Genomic DNA, 21,784 nt, shown 5'->3' on the forward strand with positions numbered 1-21,784 from the left:
ACCTATCAAAACACAATGGGGATTTTGTAACAACACTAGAAAAGATGGACCAGGAGTTGGACTCTTTAGGAATGGATAAGAAATGAAAGTAACTATAGGGGCTGATTTAAAGGAAGAATTGGCCACTTTTTTTGAAGTTTTCTAGAAAAATTATTTCAAAAGTTTTGAAATGAAATATTGGAGTCTCTTTCTTAAAGCAAGGTCATTGATCTTAGAGATCCAGAAATGACTGTGGGATTGATGTTTAGGACAGAAATGATATTCGTGTTTGTTTTTCTTCTTAATTAGGAAATTTCAACTGCTTGGTAATTAGCGCCACACCATAAGTTTTCTTGAGTAGCTTCCATTTACTAGTTTTTGACGTGTCTACCATTTCTTAAATTTAAGGTTCTTATTTTGTTTCTCTTAGGGTGAAACTACTTCAAAATGATGAAGATTTAAATGAAACATTTCCTTTTATTCTATGTTGTTTTTCCACATTGCCTGCTAGGTTAAAATAATAATGGGTTCCTGCTTGGATGTTTCCCTTGACCTGGTAAAGCCCTATTTACAACATTTCATTTTTAGTCATTAACATGTCCTAAGAAATAATTGTGCAGCAAGGACCTGGAGTGAAGGATTTTGCTAGAGCTTTATGACTACTGAGGCATACGGACTCCAGTCTCTTCTGTGGGCTGTGGTTTTTCGGCCTAACCCATCATCTTTCCAGGCTCCCTCAGTGCTGAGTCTGGGGAGGTGATAACTAGAGCGTGTTTAAGTTTTCATGACTTGATGCATTCTTGGCAGTGTGACGAGGGTTGTCTGTCCCCAAAAGCCTGGGCTTTTATGTTTCTTTATTAATTTGTTACCAATGGGTGTTGCTTAAACAGTGGAAATGGAGATCTGCTGATTCCTGGGTAGGGTGTTGTCTGTAGGATTTTCAAATGAATAAAACACCTGAGAAACGAGGTATGCATGTTTATTAGGAAATGTTGATGGAGTGGATTGGCAAAATCTGAAGTGCTGAAAAGGAGAGGCACCAGGGATTTATTCCAGATCAACTCTTAATCCTGTAAGAATCGTCCAGTTTCATTGTATGGTTTTTCAAAAACTGCTAACATTTTTCAGTATGTATCAGGACCTGTGTTATATCTAAGGCTGAAGTAGAAATGGTTTCTGGGAACAACAGGCAAAAATAATATTCATATAATGTAACAATTGCTAAAATAGAGGTGGGAGGGGAACTTTGGTGGTGGTGGGAAGGGAAAATAGGTACTGGGACCCTCAGGAAGTGCTGTCTGGTCATGCTGCTGGTGGGGCTGAGGGTGAGAGCCTTGGGAGAGTCATTTCTCTCAGAGGAACAGCATAAGCAGAGGCACACAGAGCCTGGGGTGTGGGTGGAACTCCAGGCAACTTGGGTTCCTCTGAGGATGTGTATGGCAGGAAGTGGCCACGGGTCCCTGGGAAGTAGGTATCATGCTGAGGAGGCCAGTTCCCTGGCTAAAGAGCACCTGCTCCGGAATCAGGCTTCCTAGATTCAGTTCTCATCTCCTCCCATCCCTGCACCAAGTTATTAAGTAACTTCTACCTGATAGAATTATTGTCAGTCTTAATACATGTTGTGCTGTGAATTGTCCCTGCAAAGCACTACATACAAATGTTATTACTTAGGAAGCACTGGGGATCTGCTGATGGGTCTGAGCAAGAGAGCGAAACCAGGCAATCACTTGGCACTTTAGTGGGAATAATCTGGCTGCAATGTGGGGAAGGATTTAAGGGGGAGGCAGCAATTTAGGTATGAGATGGGGAGGAGCAGATGTACTAGGGCTGGCCAGTGAAATAGGAGACTGGAGAGAGTAATGGCTTGTGAGAAATGGAGAATGGAGAGAGTCAAGAAATACTTAAGAGGGAGGAATGTTGAGCAATGTCCAGTTCCTACTTGGTGACTGGGGTGGTGGTGAGGTGCTATGAACTAAAATATAGGCTCTATGGAGGTTAGTTTTTAACACGTTAGATTGAGGTGTCTGGGGTGCCTGAGTGGGTCTGTACAGTGGACAGTTCCTGTAAGTTGGAAGCTTGAGGTGGAGGTCAGGGCTACAGTGAAAGACTTGGTGCATCAGCTTCAGGGGCATGGTTTACTTATGTTTTGTCTATGATTTCAGGTCTTCCTTTTCTTGGTTGTTCAGCCTGAGAAATGTTAGTCCAGGGCCTAGTAGGTAGACATTGGGTAAAGATGCTGGACACATCAGAGTTAAATACATCGCTAATGGTGTTTGTTGTAGTCACAGGCTCCCACCAGCCATCTTTCAGATGGTGAAGAGAAACTTTTGCTGAATTAAAGTAAGAAGTGACTATCAGTTTAGTGTTATCTCACAGCCTGCCTTTGTTTCTAAATATATTGTTTGTTTTGTGTTTCTTTCCTTCTTTGTGTTTGGGAGTTTCAAAAAAGGGCTTTGCAGAGGAAATGGGTCAGTGACGTTTGGTTGTTTGTTTTGAAGTTGTTGAGTTTAGCAGACTTGGAGTTCATGGAGTGTGAATTGCAGGATGTAGTTCTGGGGTCCTCCCTGCCAGCAGACCCCATTTCAAGGTTATTCTGGGAATCCTTATCCAAAGTGGACTGTAAAATACAGGGCTGAACTTTGTCAAACAGGAAACAGATATAAATAACTATTCAATCTTAATTCAGTCCTAGCTACTTTCTCACACACATTTTATAATGTAGTTTAAAAGCCAATTTCCTTTTTAAAAAAAAAACACTTTAATTCCTTGATTTCCAGGTCACTTTTAATAAGAAACCATTCTCACCTTAATGTCTAGCCTGTGGCTCCCTCCCTTTAGCAGGGGCATCCAAGATATGAAAATGTTTTTAAAAAATGAAGACAAAATTTTTTCATCACTCTTGTAGTTTTTTTTTTTTTTTTACATGTGCATCTATATAGTCTTTGAGTACCAATAAAGTGCTATAAGTCTAACAGATTTGGCATTCGTAAACTTATTATACCCCCCAACCTTCTTAGAAATTTATTTCTTAACCATCTCCTCCATGACATTTGAATACAAGAATACTATATATGTATTTGTATGTATGTATGTACATGTAGTGTTGTATGTATGTACCGTGGTGGTGTGCTGAGAACTGAGATATGGAATGGAGGAAGAACATGTTTTGGGGAAGCTGGTTTTGGATATGTTGGGTTTGAGGTGTCCATGGGATGTCCATGGGATGTCCATGTGGGCTTCTGCAATACATGCTTTGTGTGAGTTAAAGCTTGCAGGAAACATCAGGGTATAAAATAAGAGATTTGAGAGTGTTATCTTAAAGGTGGTGGTTCAGTGTTGGAGGTGGACCAGAAGTACACAAGCTTGCTGGAGGGATGGTGTCCACGAGGGGAAGAGCTTCTGATTAGTGAAAAGAAAAGGACCCAGAATAAAGGGAGTATTTGTTGTGATATTTGTCTTGAAGGACAAAACGAGGAAGATTGATTGAAGGCTGTTTTGTTAGTTCTTAAACAGTGAGTGAAGATCTTTATAGATTTTGTTAACCTGTTAAATTTGAGTGTAAAAATAAGAAGACCTGGCTCAGGAAATGATCTCCCAAAGAATCCCCCAACTTTCTAGGGCACATATAATGTTTCTGGGACATTGTCATGACATAAGGAAATCAGGCTTAGAAATCTACCAAATTTCACTTCCCCTGGGTGGATGTAAGAGCGAAGAATGACACAAGGGTGTGGTGTTGATGATTACTTTGACCTATTTTAAATACCACATAAATTGAATCAATATTATTCTGAAGACCTGCATTATAGAAATGTGACGTACTTTAGAAATCTACACCTTCGTTTCACAGCTGCAGTACGTACGCAAGAGCCCAGATGATTTTTGGAACTTGCCAGAGGAGGTTAGCAGTAGCAGAGCCTCAATTCAGATCACCAAGTGTCTGTTATCTTTTTCTGTTAATGCATTTTATTATCTCTTTGAAAAGATTTTAAAATTTAGAATTTGTTTATTCAAGAAGTCTATCAAGAAGTTTAAATGTTCTTGTTTTTTATGCTTTGGTTTCTGCTCAATTTGATAAGGTAAGTGGGGCGTGACTACTTCTTTGACACATGCTGTTTGAGTCTTCTTTTAAATAATTCCTGCTAAGATCTACTGGCTGCTAGTTATATATCCCGATTTTCTAATTTCTTTTGAAGATCATATAGCACTCTTGAAGATTCCTTCTAGAGGTTATTTGAGAGACACTAAATAAAGGGATGGGATGCAATCTTTAAGTTTAGAAAGATAGCAAGAGGGAAGACTGAAGCTAATGAAAAAGTGGCCCAAAACATCATTATACCCAGACAGAGGAATATTCCTCTACTCTTAAGTTGAATCTGGTTCCATAAAGAAAATTAACTTTGGATCATTATATAACTTTTTAAAAATTCATGATATAAATATTGTAAATATTACAAATTAATATGAAGATTAACAACATTTATTAAAGTTACATTTTTACTTTCAAAAATTTAAACTTTAACAACATTGAAAACACCAGCAGTGCTATAATTTTTAATTAATGCAGAGGATTAACCTTCTGATGTTTTTATGGCTGCCTTTTTATTTGTTTAAGTGATGTGTGGAATTAGGGAAATCATTAATGGGGAATGATGGGGGGACAGAGCTGGGTGGGGCAGATAGTGTTGTCCCTGAACTTGGCTGCTAGAGCCTGGTAGGATGGGCCCTTCCAACAAATTGCATTTCTGATTTAAAACCCTATTACTATATACTTACAACAGGAAGTTATGGTATTGCTGCCATGCTAGATTATATCTTAGTTTGACCTCTACTGTGTTTGATGATGTGGACTCAACTATTTTTCTTTTTAAACTTTTGTGTGTAGACAGGGGAGAATTCCTTGCCATGTTTCAGGGAGTGGTATTAAAGCATTATTTTAGTTCTGTTCCATACTTCCTTCCAGATAAAGACCCTTTCTTTCTGCATGATTATGATAACTGTTTGGGTGTGCCGTTCTTTAATGATATTTGACATGGAAAAACTTCATAGATTTCATGAACTATTTACGCCACAGGCCACGAGGTACTTGTCATTTCCAGGCAGACTCAACTTGTTCCCTAATAGGGACAGAACGGGGAGGTGGATAAGTGTTTCTTTCTCTGATAAACTCTTTTGTAGATTGTATGGTTGAAATCGAAACAGTCTTCCCTTATATGGACAGGATTTCAGGGAATTCATATTGGAATGATAAAATTGCATTCTTGAAGGAGACTTTCATATAATTTATTTTACCTCCATCATTTTGTGGAAACTGAGGCTCAGAGAAGAGGACTCATTAAGAGCAAGGAATTTGGGCCTTGCCTGCATTGCCTGCATTCCAGTCTGTCCCAGGCAGCCTGTACCTGCACCCTTTAGAGATTAGGCCAGACCTCTCACTCTCTGCCCTTGGAACAGAGGACAGCTGTCACTCCTGAAATTTTATGTGAAATCTGTTGATCAAAAGTGTTGACAATTTTAAGAAATTGCAGGCCAACAAAAATACATGAGAGGGCTGGGGTTGTGGCTCAGTGTTAGAGCGCTTGTCTAGCATGTTTGAGGCCCTGGGTTCGATCCTCAGCACCACATTTAAAACAAAAATAAGTAAAATAGATAAATATAAATAAAGAAATTAAATAAATAAATAAAATAAAAGTAAATATAAAATAAATAAAAATAAAGGTATTATGTTCATCTACAACTAAAAAAAAATTTTAAATACATGAGAGGATTCTGGGGGCTGTGCATTTTTGATGTCAACACATTTCACAAAAGATTCAAAATTTCTCACTTCTTTTGTAAAACAAGAGATTTCAGGGGACCCACAGGTAATCAGTGTCCCATTTTCTGTGTCCTGCCTGAGCTCTGTGTCTGAATTTTTGTATTATAAAAAAACTGAAAACTTTGCTGTGAGTTACCACACACGTGTTTTTACATTTGTGTTACAACTTATCACAGGCCTTTTCCCAACACCCATTTCTGTGAATTTCAATTGGTGCCTAGACTAGCAAGGCTTTATGTACAACATAGTCTCCATTTATGAGGAGAATCAAAAGAGTGGATAATTTCAGCTTGTCAGCTTGAATACGTTATATTTACACAAATAACAGGCTTTTGAGTTTTCCTAGATTACATATATTTATAGTAGGCTATAATCGAGGTTTAGCAGCATGTTTTCAGGAATTCTTTGGCATATATTCTCTCAAAAGATACTAGGAGGACCATTTCCTGATGCTAATAATAGTTTTACAGAAATGATTTGTCATATTACCTAATGGCCTGCCATTCTCTTTCAGTCTTCTGAAACTGTCTGTTCCTGAGCAGGTAATAATATTATACCTTCGGGTAGGGCCTGCCTTCCTAGTGGGAAGATGGCTGTCAGAGTGCTAGAGTTGCATTCTGGCCTCTCAGCAACCTCTTCCAAGAAAATATTTGTTCCCAGTCATTACTGTTAATAATAATGTTTGATGATTAAATCATTGATTTTTCATTGCAGCCATGTTTACAAGAGGATGTTTTTCATATTTTGAGGGCGATCGCATTTGTAAGGTTGTGGATTTGGATCCAGAGCTTGATTTCTGTAATCAGTGTCTTGGAAAGTTGTGAGCAGAGTGATTGTCTTTCCTTTGAGGGCTGTAATCTTAATTTCATTTGGAATGCGCAGAGGGACCCTAGGAGTTAGAGCTCCTAGGGGTCAGAGTAGCTTCCAGCAGTTCTGCTCTCAGAGGCTCAGGTGACAGCTCCAGAGCCGGCTTGCTGCTTGTTTCCCACTCTGCTTTCCGCTGTTCTGGCTCCAGCATCAGGCGGGGACCCCCAGTGGTGGCAGGATGGCTGCCAGAGCTCTGTGTTTGCATTCCAGTCTCTCAGCATCTCCTTCCAAGAAAACATTTGTTCCCAGCAGTTCCAACAAAAGCCCTCTTCTGGAGTGTCAGAAGAGGCTTTGGTTGTCCGGATTTGGGTTGTGTGTCCATCTGTGAACCACAAGGATTAGAGATGCTATGATGGGTCAGGCCTGTGTTGCTGCCCATCTCTGGAGCCAGAGGTGGGTTCATCCCCTCCCGAACCATGTGGAGGAGGAGGGGTTTGTCCTGATCAGTCAAGGTGCTGCTGCCTGGTGAAGGTATCTTTTGAGAGAATATGTGCCCAAGGGGCTGCTGAGAGGCCAGAATGCATTTGTACTTAAGGGCTTTTAAATAGTCCTTAAGAAGTATACCATCTACCTAATCATGAAGGAAGAAACCTGTGCCCTTTCCCAATGCAGGAGTATAAAGAATGTTCCTGTATGTTTTTCAAATACTTGTTATGTTGTTATCATTATTACTATCTTACCATGTTACCTAATCCATCTAGATTTAACATGTGACTTAGAATTTGATTATATGGCCTTTCCCAAATGAGACCATGGGCTCCTTCAGATCAAGTCTTATATGTCCTCATTTATGCTAATACATAGACGGGCTTCAAGAAATACCTGGGATTTAAAAGTAGAAGCAATCTCAGTTATTTTCACAATATTTAAAAGTAGAAGCAATCTCAGTTATTTTCACAATATTTGTAGCCTACCAACCTCATTTTATAGATGAGGAAGAGGCTGATCTTTCAAAGCCTGTGTGACTTGCACAAGGGCTAGGACTCATAATGCAGGGTTTGGAACTCTAACCAGCTCTCCCAGTCTTCGTAGCAATAGGACCAAAGCTTCCTTCATGGATTGATTGATTACAGAAACCAAATAGTGAATTTTTTTTTCTGAAGTAAAAGAAGCCTTTGGTAACGACTCAGTAACGATAAAACCTTTTTAATTGCTTTCTAAGATTGTATTTCTGTGAGGATATTTTATTATGGAATAGTGGCCATCAGGTGGTTATCAGGGGGGTATGGAGGATGAGACACACAAGAGGAGATGAGTGTCCTGCCTTCATCCAGCTTGGCCTGACACAGCTCCTGCCAGTGGGGGGAGAGGGGAGCTGGGACATGAGATAGGAATGAGCGGCTCCGGACATATGGAGAGGCTGAAAACTGCTTGCTCTGACTTTCTGCCTGGCTGGGTGGTTTTGACTTTGTCCTGACATGGTAGCAGAGTCACTAGGAGAAGGATAGGTACGTTCCTCCTGCCTTGGCCGCCCCCCACATCTGTCCTGAGAGCCCAGGTGAGTGTGAAGTAGGGGCATGGTTCCCGTGGCACACTGCTGCACACATCTTTGGTGACTGCAGCCTAACTGGAGAGCTCAATATACCACACTGCTTGGTTTGACTGCGTCACTCTGGAAAAGAGCATGAGCCCTAGCCCGCAGGACAGATGGAGGGAAGTCACCCAGCCATCATGAAAAGTCCTCCTTACGTGTCCCTGATGTGGGCCCCAAGCCTGAATGGGTACTTCCTATGGCTCACAGTGCCCAGGTGTTCATACTAGAGGGGGACAGAGAAGAAAGGGCAGTCAGTAGTAGTGGCATTATGCAGGAACCCCCCCAGGCATGGCAAAGGGCTGGGTGACTGCTGTTGAACCTCTCCAGCATTCACCCTGCCCCATCCACTCAGCAAGGAAATTAGGAAATAGAGTCTACTGGCAGCAATTTCATAACACTCTCAGCAGATTGGACCAAAGATTGAGACCAGATCTCTCGGATAGTTCCACCAACATTCTACAGCAGTTCTGTTTAAGATTTCCAAACACCATGTCATAAACATGCAAGCCCAGTCCTGCCCAGGGACTGGTGTGCATGAGGAACAAGATCCGGGTTGGATCTAGGCATCATGACTGGACACTGGAAAGCCCTAGACAGTCCTGTGTGGGCAAAACCCAGAGGTTAGTTCTGAAGGAAGCCTTGCAGTGCCAGGATCCATCTCAGATTTGGGTTAAGTTCAGGTGTTTTCAAGAGAACATGGTGGCTTGAATTCTGCTATTTTTCTGAGCTAAGAAATGATATAAGTGGAATTACTTGAAATATGGCTTCTATCCTTCTTTTGGCACTGGGGATTGAACCCAAGGGTACTTAACCCTGCCCTTTGTTTTATATTTTATTTTGAGACAGGATCTCATTGAGTTGCTTAGGGCCTTGCTAAGCTGCTGAGGCTGGCTTTGAACTTGGCGATTCTCCCTCCTCAACCTCCCAAGCCATTGTAATTACAGGTGTGTGCCACTGCACCCAGTGCCATTTTCTTCTTTTAAATAGTCTTTAAGAAGTATACCATCTACCTAATCATGCCCATCTGTAACTCCTTCCTGTATCTCATACCATTTTCATCTGCTGCCCGGTGGTGCCGTACACACCCACCTCTTAAATATTCCCCACACCAGCTCTTCCAGGTCACACTGAGCTCCGGCCTCAGCTCATAACCAGTCGGCTCATTTTCTCTGGACACTAGGAGTGGATCACTGACCGAATGAGAGATGAGAAGGCTGAGTAGAGGATCATCTCTGAGGAGTGTATTTTTGACTCTGGGTCTTTGGGGTGTTAGGAAATGGTGCAACATCCAGCTAGTAACAAAAAGTAGTTCAAAAATCAAATAATTTAGATTCAGCTTTTAGAATGATTTTTTAAGTAAAAAGTTTATAGAACGGACTAGGAGAAGCACTAGTGCAGGGCAGGCGTGCTGCAGGAGAAGCAGAGGGGCTCACCTGTTGCTCAGAAGGCATCCTTGGGCCATGCTGCTCTCGGAGGAGGAGACTTGATTGGAGTTCTGACCTGGTTTGTCCCTGCACAGTGTCTGGGTCTGGTCACTCAGCTCAATTTCCTTTTTTTTTTTTTTTTTTTTTAAAAAAAACACCATTCTTGGGGTTGAACGTGGTGTGGAGTTACACTGCTTGTGTGTTTATAGATGAATATAGGGATGTGATGTCTGATTCATTCTACTGTCTTTCCCATTCCCGCCTCCCTTCCCCCATTCCACCCTGTCCCAATCTGGTGAACCTGCACTCCTAATATTCTTCCCCCATTGTGAGTCAGCATCTGCATAGGGAGAACATTTGGCCTTTAGTTTTTTGGGGATTGGCTTATTTTCACTTAGTATGATAGTCTCCAGTTCCATCCATTCATTGGCAAATGCCATAATTTCATTCTTCTTTAAAGCTGAGTAATGCTCCATTGTGTGTATATATCACGTTTTCTTTCTCCATTCATCTATTGAAGAGCACCCAGGTTGGTTCCATAGCTTAGCTATTGTGAATTGAGCATTCAGTTCGATTTCTGTCTCCGTACCACATGGCTGTGACCATACCCAAGGCTGTACCTCTGCCTCTGTTAGGTCCTTTTATTTTTGTCCATTTCTTCCAGTCATGAACAAAATAGACCTAAAATTATTGCACTCATTTATTCTTAAACTCTTAGTGGTGACAGGCCCTTCCCTCAAGCCCCAACAAGTTATGGCACTCTGGGGCTCCCTAAAATTTTGAAAGAGAAGAATATTAAAAATACTTTTTTCTCCATTTTAAGAGGCGATCTCCTTCCTACCCTCCCCGTTCTCCCTTCCATCCCCTCTCGCCCTTCCCAGAGCCTCACACATTCCAGGCAAGTGCTCTGCCACTGAGCCCCACCCAGCCCATGCTCACTTTTAAACCTTAGATTCTTGCTATATAGCTTGCGTGCACTTGCCTTTATTACATAAGGAATCTGATTTAACACAGAATTATATAATTGCTTACTTTAAGATGACCCATGCTGTAATGCATTTGAGTCACAACAAAAACTGGAATTGCGTTTTGTACCCCACTTGAGAAGGCATCAAATTACATAATATTATCCTGCCCTTTATGGAGGCATTATTGGAAAAGCATGTAAAAAAAAATATGTGATCTTGTGGGGGCATGTCTGTGAGGTATGTATACTTACCTCTGTTTTACAGATGAGGAAATAAAAGCCAAATAGCTGAGGATAACACATTTTAGGAAGTTTTTTTTAAACCTAAGAGTGGTTTATTTCCTATGATTTTGTGTAATTATAATATATACATAGGGTATTTTTGGTAACATAACCATTGAATGAATTGTCCTCATATGACCATAGTAATCTGGTACTAATTGTTCTACAGGCTTGTTTTTAATGGAATAACAAAGAATTGGTACTTGGATTAGGTGTCATTGGATAGCATCAACATCACTAGTATTTCAGAAGTTTGGAGCTCTGTTTCTGTGGCTAGATGCTTATCAGGTTATTAATGGGACGGGAGTAAATTTACCATTCACCTGGTACCATGTCTGAGAAGCACCGGGGGAGGGTGTCAATCATGAGAAAGACCCTGGTTGTTAAGACCAGTCTTTCACTTTTCACTTATTCTGCTCTGCGTCTGGCTTTATAGCTCATGGCATTGGGATTTGATGGTGAACCAGGAACTTCCTAGTGTAGTTGGAAGGGGGAGGGGCTGGTGTTGGCAAACTCAGAAATGAGCACCTGCCACATGACACGTTAGGTGTTATAGGAAGAGTATATAGTAAGTGATTGAGAGAACACAGCTGAGGCATACGTGATGGCCCCAGAGTGGGGCTTTTTGATGCTTTTTAATTAGAAATGTCCTTAGTTTGTGCACAAGTATGCTTAGACCTGTACTCGTGGGAAATATTAAGTATAAAATTTTGAGGATTTACTGATTCTGATTGAGATCATTGAAGTGCTTGAATGTTGCCAAGTAGTAAATATCATGGGTGTGATATCAGTTAGAATTAAGTTGTGTTCTCCAGGGAAGAGCAGTTTAAACAAATCAGAGTTATTTTTGTCTCCGGGAGGCAAATTTGGAGGTCAGTAATCTAAGGAAAATGTGGTGGCCCTTGATCTTCTAGGACCCAGCTTCCTATCTTGTTGCTTTGCCATCTGCAATGCTCAAACTTCATTGTCCAGAATGGCTGCTTGAGCTCAAGCCATCATGCCCACCCTTCAGATTGCAGCAAAGAAGAAAGGGCAAAGAATAATATGCTCTGATCCTTTAAGGAAGCATCTTAGAATTTCACTTTTTTTTTTTAACCTCCCGTCTGAGAACATAAACAAATGGTCACACCAGTGGTTACACATAAACAAATGAGGCTGGAGAATACAGCCTTGTCCAAGGGCTGTGTGCCCAGCCCTGTCTTACTAGGAAGCAGAGGAGGATTTATACTGTGGAACTGCAGTCTCTTCCAAGGGATGTAGACACCCTCATGCCAACCCAGAGAAACCTAGGACCCAACCAGCATTCTTTCCCTCGGGAGATCCTTTACATCCCACAGCTACACTGACATTTGGAGTAGAAAACAGATTCTTTTGCCCACCTATTACATACCAGTATTTTCCCACAGAAGGACTGACTATTTGAACTGTTTTCTACGTGCTGTTTTTAACCCTGTGTCTTAGAAAAATCATTGATGGCAGCATAACAGTGGTGCCGTAGCAGTTTCCCTTGGATTATCCCTCTAATGCTTGTACCTTAAAATTCGTTCATTTGGTGTCTCATTTACCTGTTGTGAACATCGGGCCCCGACCCTTGGGCAGTCACGGCCATCTGGGTCACGTGTTCCTGTGTCTGAGGATACCCCTGCAGCTCATGAAATGAGTGGATTGGATTCTTTATTACAGCAACCTGATCTGTTTCCTTTGAGGGCAATCTGGAAAACACTTCTCATTTAACCTTTACTCAAGGTTTTTCTTGTTTTTTTTTGAAGTGACATTTGGTCCATGAAGTTGGCTTAATGTCAAGGTCAAATTCTTGAGTCAGAATTGCTGAAGAATATGATCCTAAGATGGCTTTGGAGATAACCCCTCACTCTAGCACCCCGTGTTCCTAAAATACAGTTCTTTATGGGGAAATATGGGAAGTGCTGGACGTCCCTGCAGGGTCAAGTTCACAGTCGGGTCTGGGTGGCAGGCTGGTTTTAGAAGCCAGGAAGGGGACCCTCTCTGTCAGCTTCCTCTGGTTCCAGCAGTTCCTGGCTTCTCTGTTGCTGTTATCATCATTTTATTGTTTGTTGAGGGGCCAGGTTTGGGATAAAGAGTATTCCAGGCCCCAGATCTGGAGCTGGCATGCTGGGGTCACATGCGACCACTTCTGGGGCACAAAGGGTGGCCTGCCCCTGACCCTGGGCTTACCCTTGGCCATGAAAAACCAATAACCAGGTCGTTCTCTCTTTCCTTTTCTCATTTTGCTTTTCAACTCTGTTGAACTCGGGGGTGGGGTGGTCACGACAGGAAGGATTTGGGAGAGTTGGTGATGTGGAAAGAATGCTCCCGGCTCTCCTTCCGTCCTTTGAATACTCTTCCTCACCCTAAGAATGTAAGTTTTAGAGCTATTACTATTTTCAATGCCCTCTGGTACTTCCGTGATTTTATTTTATTTTATTTTTTTTAAGAATTTGAATCTTGATTTAAGATTTGAGTCTGGTTGGCATCTGGTTGAGTGTGAAGAGAGGGGCGACTTGGCTTGATTTTTCTGCGTGTCTTGTTGGTGGCCCAGCCCTGTCTGTTGAAGTCCCCATGTTTTCTCCTGTTGGAGACGTTCCATTAACCATTCATGCAAGAATGGCACCTTCTGATTAGAAGTTAGTTTTGAAGACGTGGCAAGTGCAAGACAAATTCTACAAAGCATCACCCATTTCTCCTCAGCTGAAGTGGTGCCCTTGGGTGGCAGCTGCCTTAGAAACCCAGTTTACAGTTGGTGAGCCAGGCTTCAAGTTGTGGGTTCTTAATGAATTTTTATTCTTTTTTTTTTTTTTTTGGTACCAGGGATTGAACCCAGGGGCGCTTAGCCACTGAGTCATATCCCCAGCCCACCTCTTTCTTTTTTTTTTTTGTATTTTAGAGACAGGATCTCGCTGAGTTGCTTAGGACCTTGCTAAATTGCTGAGGCTGGGCTTTGAACTAGCCATTCTCCCTCCTCAGCCTCCTGAGCCACTGGGATTACAGGCATGCCCCTGGCCAGGAATTTTTATTCTTTCCATTTGTATTATTTATACTTTTGTGTATAAAAGACACTACTAATAATCCTTTTACTATTCCAGATAGGTGGCATAATTTACTTAAAACGTTCCTGCTTCGTAATAGTTCCCTTATATACCATAGGGGAACCCCTCTAGCTTTTTTTTCTGTGTATATTGATCTTCTCATCCAAGCATGAGCTGACAGCACATTGTTTTGATTATAATTATGTAATATTCTAATACCATAGAGCATTCTCTAACAGTAGGGAAGTAAACAGATTAGAAAGAGGACAGACAGTTCCCTTGTAAGCAAATGACATGATGTGTGCTGCTCACTTCTCACATTCTGTTGGTGTCTTTGGCCACCCTGGCTTGCACCGGAGGCTGCAGACTGCATTCTCTAGCTGAGTGGCCATGGGTGCAGCTGCGTGACTACTGAGAAGGAAGATAGCAGGGTCAGCAGGCTGTGGTGGGGCCAGTCTTCAGGAAATCCTGAGAGCTTTCTGTGTGCTCGATGCTGCTCTCCCAAAATACCGGCTGCTTCTTCTAATACTGAGACTGGGTCTCTTTTTGTCCAGGGTACCAGGGTAGGGTTTTGTTCTGTGCATCAGAATAGTCTATCTTTTAATATTGGGGATTGGACCCAGGAGCTCTACCACTGAAGCACATCCCCAGCCCCTTTAATGTTTTGTTGAGACAGGGTGGTGCTAAGTTGCCTAGGCTGAGCATGAATTTGTGAGTCCTCTGCCTCAGCCTCCTGAGTCTCTGGGATTACAGGTGTGCACCACCGTGCTCAGCCAGAGTCATCTATCTTAAAACCTGAGAGAAAACTGGCCAGCAGTGGCTCTGCTCTTTTGACTCCTGGAATTGAGAACCCTGAATGCTGCTGATCTGTTGTCAAGGGCTTCAGGTAGAGGCCTCCTACAATTTTGTTCCTTTTGTATTGGGGTGAGGGTACCAAAGTTTCCTGTATAGTTTTTTTTTTCCAGATTCTGCTTGTGGGACAGGTAATTTGTGTCAATCATCAGGTTCTTTGTGTTAATCCCCACCCTTAATTTTAGTTCTGATGGTTCTGTGTTCTCTTGCACACAGCTTCCTGCCCCCTTTGTCACTTTTTTGGTCCTGTTGGTCATTTTATTCATGTAGAGCATGTTTGTAAGCCTGTCTTATTTTCCCATCTTACTTGTAGGAATTTATTCTTATTTCATTACAAGTCTGTCTTACTTATTTCCATGTTCTTAAAGATGCATGCCAGAATGGTCAAACTGGTAGACATTTGTTCAGACTCAGGTGTTGCAAGGTGATATCAAAATTAATAAGAATGTATCTTTTGGTGAGAGTTGAAAAACAGACACTGAAAGGCTATTTCCTTTTATCTCAGTGCCTGACACCCTGGGGGAATGAAGGTTTATATCACTGAGAGCCAGGCCAGCAGTTAAGGAAGCCTTGGAGACCAGCAGTGTCCTGTATGTAACTTAAACGGGCAAACTTTGGCAGCATTGATGACAAAATCGCAGTTCGCATATTATCCACTCTTACTACTATTTTAAAACTTGCTCTGCCTGTGCACAAAGAAATACACATTTAAATTTGAGGTAATTTAGTTGACTAGTTAGAAGTTGTATTTCTTTGAGCACAGGCAGAGGATTTCAGAAAAAAAAAATGAGATCGATTTCTAAGAATCAGTAGTCATTAGAGTAAAAGGATAAAAGATTGAAGAGTTTTAATTACTTGAAGAAAGGGTTTGTTCTGATGGGTATAGCCAGTGGGCAATGTGATGAGAGTGAAATAATGTCACATTTTAAGGACCGGTAGAATTTCACAGAAGTGTTGAATGACTGAAATTTACTCTGGGCCAGTCGGCTTCATCTTCCTATGTCACTGAGTTGGAAATATTGAACATGCAGGGAAGAGTGGCAGCGCTTCTGAAGCAATCTTACTACTGCTGTACTTATGCACCTGATACTCTAGTTATAAGTGGAGGAGTGCGCCCCTTAGTGGCCTCAGCTTGGTAGTACCACTGAGATTTTGCTTGAGGGCTACCCTGTCACTTGCATTTGAGATGAAGTGCTGCATTCACTGGGTTGCTGTTGCTGAGAATAGCCTGTGCAAACAAGGATGCCCCTGTGACAGGATCTCAGCACTTCACAAATATTAGAGTTCATGAGTTAAAGGAACAAAGGTATCATCTGGTCAAATAGAATCTATGGGAATGGAATAGCTGTCTCAGCCAGACCTTTTAGAGGCTGCGTCGATGATTCCTGTAGCATCCGCTGAAATCCCATTTGTTTTTTTGTTGAAGGAATCAGACACTTGAGTTTTGTGATAAAAGCATTAAAATTTTTTTCTCCAAATACCAATCTCCTGATTTAAAAACCAAATATTTAGATCAAGTTTCTTGATGATCTTGGAATCTTCTAATACCTTAGTGATTGAATAACTTTAGTTATTTCCTATTTGATTATTTTGAGTTCAAAATGCTCATAACATTGACATGGTAGAGGTATAGAAAAAATTCTCTCAATACTTTTTCTATTAATGTATATTCCTTCCTCCAAATAATAAATGTTAATAATTTATTATGAATTGACATGTATATATGCTCATAAACCTGGATGCATATGTGTACATTAAAAGAACACAAATGGATCCTGCCCCTCATTATTCTGTGGTTTTTTAAACTATATATTTCAGATATCTTTGCATGCCATATTTTTTTCTGTTTTATATTAATTTTTTAATTTATATATGACAGCAGAATGCATTACAATTCTTATTACACATATAGAGCACAATTTTCATATCTTTGATTGTATACAAAGTATATTCACACCAATTCGTGTCTTCATACATGTACTTTGGATAATAATGATCATCATATCACATTCCACCATCATTAATAATCCCATTCCCTCTCCCTTCCCCTCCCACTTCTCTGCCCTATCTAGAGTTTGTCTAACAAATTTCCACACTCTTTTTCTTACATCATCTAGAGGAAGATGCATAGGATTTAAATTGTATTAACTTTAACTTACAAAGTTATTTAAAGGGATACCCTAGGTGCTGGCCCTTACTTCCAGAATTCCCTTTTCAGATCTTGTGAAGGATCTTGGAATGCCCATGTGATTAAAATTGAGGGCAGTTTTAATATATGGAGATTGAACTAGTAAACCCAACTTTATCTTAATCACTGTTAATGTTTCTAAATATTTTAAGTTATAATTATCCATTAAATAAGATGTAATTTAAGCAGATTATTTTGGATAGCTAGTGTATAATCAATTCTTAAGAATTTAAGAAAGAATATTTTGTTTTGTAATGTGAGACTAATTTTTACATTTAGTTATTAACTAAATCTCATTGTTGGTTTCACATTTTCTTAGTTCTTTTTGAGACATGCTATGAAAAATTAAAGTTAATAATATTCCTATGCTCATATCCTTTATTATCTGAATTTTCTGGGATGAAGCCATGATTCTGACAATCTAAAGGAATTTCTTCTGTGTTCTGTGAGCTTACAAGTCCACCAGAGGGTGCATTTTTACTCTTTTTGACACAAGACAAATTCAGATCTATAATGTTTTCAGTTTCCTGGTGATAGTCATGCTAATTCAGAAAAAAAATTCTTCAACAGAGACATCAGGAGACTATTGTATAAAAATATAACTCATTAATACAAAGTAACATACAACTATGAAAGCAGTGGCCTTGACCCTAGAGCTCAGGAAATAATACCAAGAATTAATAAATGAGATGGTAACAAATTAAGAAGCTTCTGCCCAACAAAGGAAACAGTTAGGAATATGAAGAGAGATTTTACAGAACAGGAGAAAATTCTCTTCTGACAGAGTATTAATATCGAGAATATATAAAGAAATTCTACACACACACACGTGCGCACACACACACACAGATAAATAAATGGGCAAATGAATTAAACAGATACTTCTCAAAATAAGAAATATAGATGGTCAACAAACATATGGAAAATATTCATTATTGTTAGCAATTAGGAAAATGCAAATCAAAACTATGCTGAGATTTCATCTCACACCAGTCAGAATGGCAGTAATCAAGAATACAAACAATAGGGGTTGGAGCTGTGGCACAGTGGTAGCACACTTACCTGGCATGTGTGAGGTACTGGGTTTGATTTTCAGCACCACATATAAATAAATAAACATCTATCAACAACTAAAAAAATATTAAAAAGAATACAAACAAATTCTGGAAGGGATGTGGAAAAAAGAACACTTTTACACTATTAGTGGGACTATAAATTAGTGCAACCACTGTGGACATCAATATGGAGGGTCCTTCAAAGAACAGACTTGGTCCTCCAAAGAATATACAACTATACCAGTTTTTGGTATTTATCCTGAAGAATTAGTCATCATATTACAGTGATACATGCATACCTGTGTTTATAACAGTCCAATTCACAATATCCAAACTAGGGAACTAGGTGTCAGTGGATACATGGATAAAGTGTGGTACATATACACAATGGAGTTTTATTCAGCTATAAACAAAAATAAAATTATGTCATTTGTAGGAAAATGGGTAGAACTTGAGAACTGTGTTATGCAAAATAAGCTAAACTCAGAAGGTCAAGGGTCATATATTTTCTCTCATATGTGGAAGCTGCAGAGAAAAAAAGGAAAAGAAAGATGTGTGTGGGGGGAAGGGGTGAATCTCATGAAGATCGAAGGGAGATCAGTAGGGCAGAGGGATGGGACCAGGAAGAGGGAGGAGAGGAGGGAAAGGGGAAATAGTGGGAAATGCTATCAGCCAAACTGTTCTATTGTCTGCATGTACAAAGGTGTAACAACAAACCCCACCATTATATACAGCTACAATGCATCAGTAAAAAATATGGGAAAAAATAGTGGCCTTGTCAGTGAATGAGATGACAGAGCACAAAGGGAACACTGTGGGGTGGGAATGGTTATGGAAGCTTCGTGGGCAGGTAGGATCTGATGTGGTATTAAAGAGCAGCCAAAGTCAGAATGCTTAATTTCAGGGCCCTTGATACCACTAACAGCTGTGTGGTGCCTAGATACCTAATTTGCTTTGCATGTGTATTTGGGGGAAGGGAGAGAGAATCAGATGATAAAACAGACCGCCCTTGGTTAACCCAGGGTCCCAAGGAATGCCTGTTTTGTAAATAATTACTTCAAAAAGCACTTTCCAGCTGCCTGCCATCTGTGGGATGGGCAAGAGAGGGAGGAGAGGGGACAGGAGGGTGTGTTAGAGAAGGCATCCCACTAAGAAAAAAGAAATGCCTTCCAAATAGTCACCAGGCGTGGTGGACCATTTGCTGCCAGGTCCTTTTAAGTCGAGTCTATCTGGCCTGTCCTGAAGCTGACTCCTCCTATTAGACCTTTGTTGATGTTGCCCTGGACCCCACTTAGGAGAACTTGGTCTTAGTTTTCAAGTCACCTTGTCTTGAGGTACCTTTCACCTTCATTGCCAGGAGTTACCTATCACCAACCCTTTCTGTATGAGAGTAATTTCTAGACTGTAGTTATGCAATTAAGAATTGTCCAGAAAGCTTTGGCAAATATAAGACATATTAGACTCCACCTCCAGAAATTTTAATCCAGTAGGTCCAAAATGGGATCTGATTGTGATTGCCCCAAGTCAGTGGTTCTGAACCCTGGCTACATCTTCCTTAATCACCTGGGGGCTTTATAAGTACCAACAGTTGGGCCCCACCCTGAAGACTGTAATTTAATTGGAAGAACTAGGACCACATGTGCCTTAGATAACCTAACCACAACAGTTCATAATTCAGTAGGAGGGGCCCAGGTCAGTATATCTGCAGCTGAGGTATTGCCACCTTGCCTCAAAAATTGTTCCTTAGTAATATTTTTTTTAATTATATTTTTTCACTTTATACTCGCTTCATACTTTTCCAATAGAGCAATGTCTGTTTTGTTGATTAATTGTCCTGTATTCTGATGAACAAGACTCGGGGTTTCCTACAACATGTCCTTCACCCCAACGGCCACCAGGGGGCAGGCATAGTCAGCGAAATACTTTGGCCATTACCCTGTCAGGTACAAGTAGTAGCTGGTAGAAAAGAAAAGAGAAAACAAACAACAAACAAACAACAACAACAAATAAAAAAAAACAAAAAAAAGAAGGAAAGACAAACCTTGTGATCCTATTTTGACTTGATGTCCTTAGCTCATAGCATGCTTTTGTTACTGACCAAAGATGTATCCTTATGGTCAAAGTCTGCCTATAGCTCAGTGGATGCTTAACAAATTAAGACAACTCAGTAGAGGAATAGTAAGAAAATGTGTTGAGTGTGACCACTGAGAACCAAGAGAGGGGTCCTTATACTCCAAGAGCATCAAAGATGATGCGAACCCCCTACCCCCACGCAGGCAGGAGGACTCCCCTCACAAATGCCTTCTGTACTTCTCTCAACGGGAAACAAGTTATTGGGGGGATGGTGTTTTTGGTGCTTTTAAAGTAATATCATGGCAACTTTTTAAGATGCACAATTCATTTAAAGGAGATTGGGGAATATGGAAAACAGATGTCTTACCTGAGGAGTTCTTGGAATTGGTGATACTAGAGACAAATTCACTGAAGGAAATGTTTCTTTTCTTTCTCTTTCTCTTCTTCCTTTCTTTCTAGCTGTAGGACACAATACCTTTATTTTATTTATTTATGTAGTGCTGAGGATCGAACCCAGTACCCCATGCATGCAAAGCAAGCACACTGCCACTGAGCCACCACCCCCAGCCCCTGAAGGAAATGTTTCCTATCACAGAAGTGAAGGTCACATTGGGATTTGCATGGGCTGGAGGAAAAGGAAGAGCAAATGGGCAACTTAATTGGGGAAGACCTTAGAACTATTTTGCTTATCTATCCATTTTTATTGTAAAACCTGGTGAAAACTTCAAGACACAGTAATAGAGGAGGTGAGAATGACCATCCTGTCTGTCTTCAGCATTTATTGACTTCCTCATGTATGTTGTCCTGGGCTTTGGTCCCTGTAGCACGGGTGACATTTAGAGTGAGGAGCTTGACCTGGGTGTGAGTTACTGAGCTAGTGAGTTGTGAAGCTCTTATCTCTCTGCTTCAGACCTCGCCTTCTCAGTAGGGCTGTGGGGCTCCTTTGCCAGGTGCTCCCCTTAGATTCTGCCACTGCTGCCTGCTGGGTCCCCGGGAGAGTGGAGGTCGGGGAGGGCAGAGGGACCCTCTGTCCAGTTTTTGCTGTTGCAGTTCATCCCCTCAGTAATGGCCCTTCTCCATAGCAGACCTCGCCTTATTCTGCCTCCTCAGGGATACCAGCACCAGCTAGTGTGCAGTCCCTTGCTTAGAGGGCTGTGTCCCAGGTCCTGGGGGTCCATCTGCCAGGCTCCAGGCCTGAGCAGAGCAGTGCTTCTCCTCACAGGTCTAGCCCCGTCACTGACGTGGGCTCCCAGCTTCCTTCAATTCTGTCATCTGTGGACCAGATGGCCTGTTTTCTTCTTTTTCAGATCTCCAACTCATTTAACTCATTCTTTCCTTTAAATTATTAAAATGAATGGTTTCAGTGTTTCTTTACAGAATTATTTTTCAGCTTAAAATTTCATCTGGTCCTAAGATTATTACAGAAGAATATTATATTTCAAGTTCAATCTCTTTTCAGAATAATCCCTCTGTGTGTGATAACTTTGTAACTGGAGAATTTCATTCTCTAGATTATTTATTTATTTATTTTTGGTACTGGGGATAGAGCCCAAGGGCACTGAGCCACAACCACGGTCATTTTTATTTTGTATTTTGAGACAGGGTCATGCTAAGTTGCTGAGGCTGGCTTTGAACTCGTGATCCTACTGCCTCAGCCTCCTAAGCTGCTGGAATTATGGGCATGTGTCACTACATTGGCTT

General features: G+C 40.9%; 1 protein-coding gene across 7 annotated transcripts in view; it reads left to right on the top strand.

Annotated features, from left to right (window-relative positions):
• Arl15 (ARF like GTPase 15) overlaps positions 1–21,784 on the top strand; it is a 395,233-nt gene that overhangs the window by 61,178 nt on the left and 312,271 nt on the right. For 4 of the 7 annotated variants that reach the window (XM_078016417.1, XM_078016441.1, XM_078016438.1 and 1 more), the window contains exon 1: positions 13,171–13,248. The exons of the other annotated variants lie outside the window; for them this stretch is intronic. In XM_078016417.1, the coding sequence (XP_077872543.1) occupies positions 13,186–13,248 (63 nt within the window). In that variant the 5' untranslated portion in view covers positions 13,171–13,185. Of the gene's footprint in view, positions 1–13,170; positions 13,249–21,784 lie in introns of those variants that run through there. 7 annotated transcript variants of the gene reach the window in all.

The sequence above is a fragment of the Ictidomys tridecemlineatus genome, chromosome 1 (assembly GCF_052094955.1).
Source record: "Ictidomys tridecemlineatus isolate mIctTri1 chromosome 1, mIctTri1.hap1, whole genome shotgun sequence".
Taxonomy (NCBI): Eukaryota; Metazoa; Chordata; class Mammalia; order Rodentia; family Sciuridae; genus Ictidomys; species Ictidomys tridecemlineatus.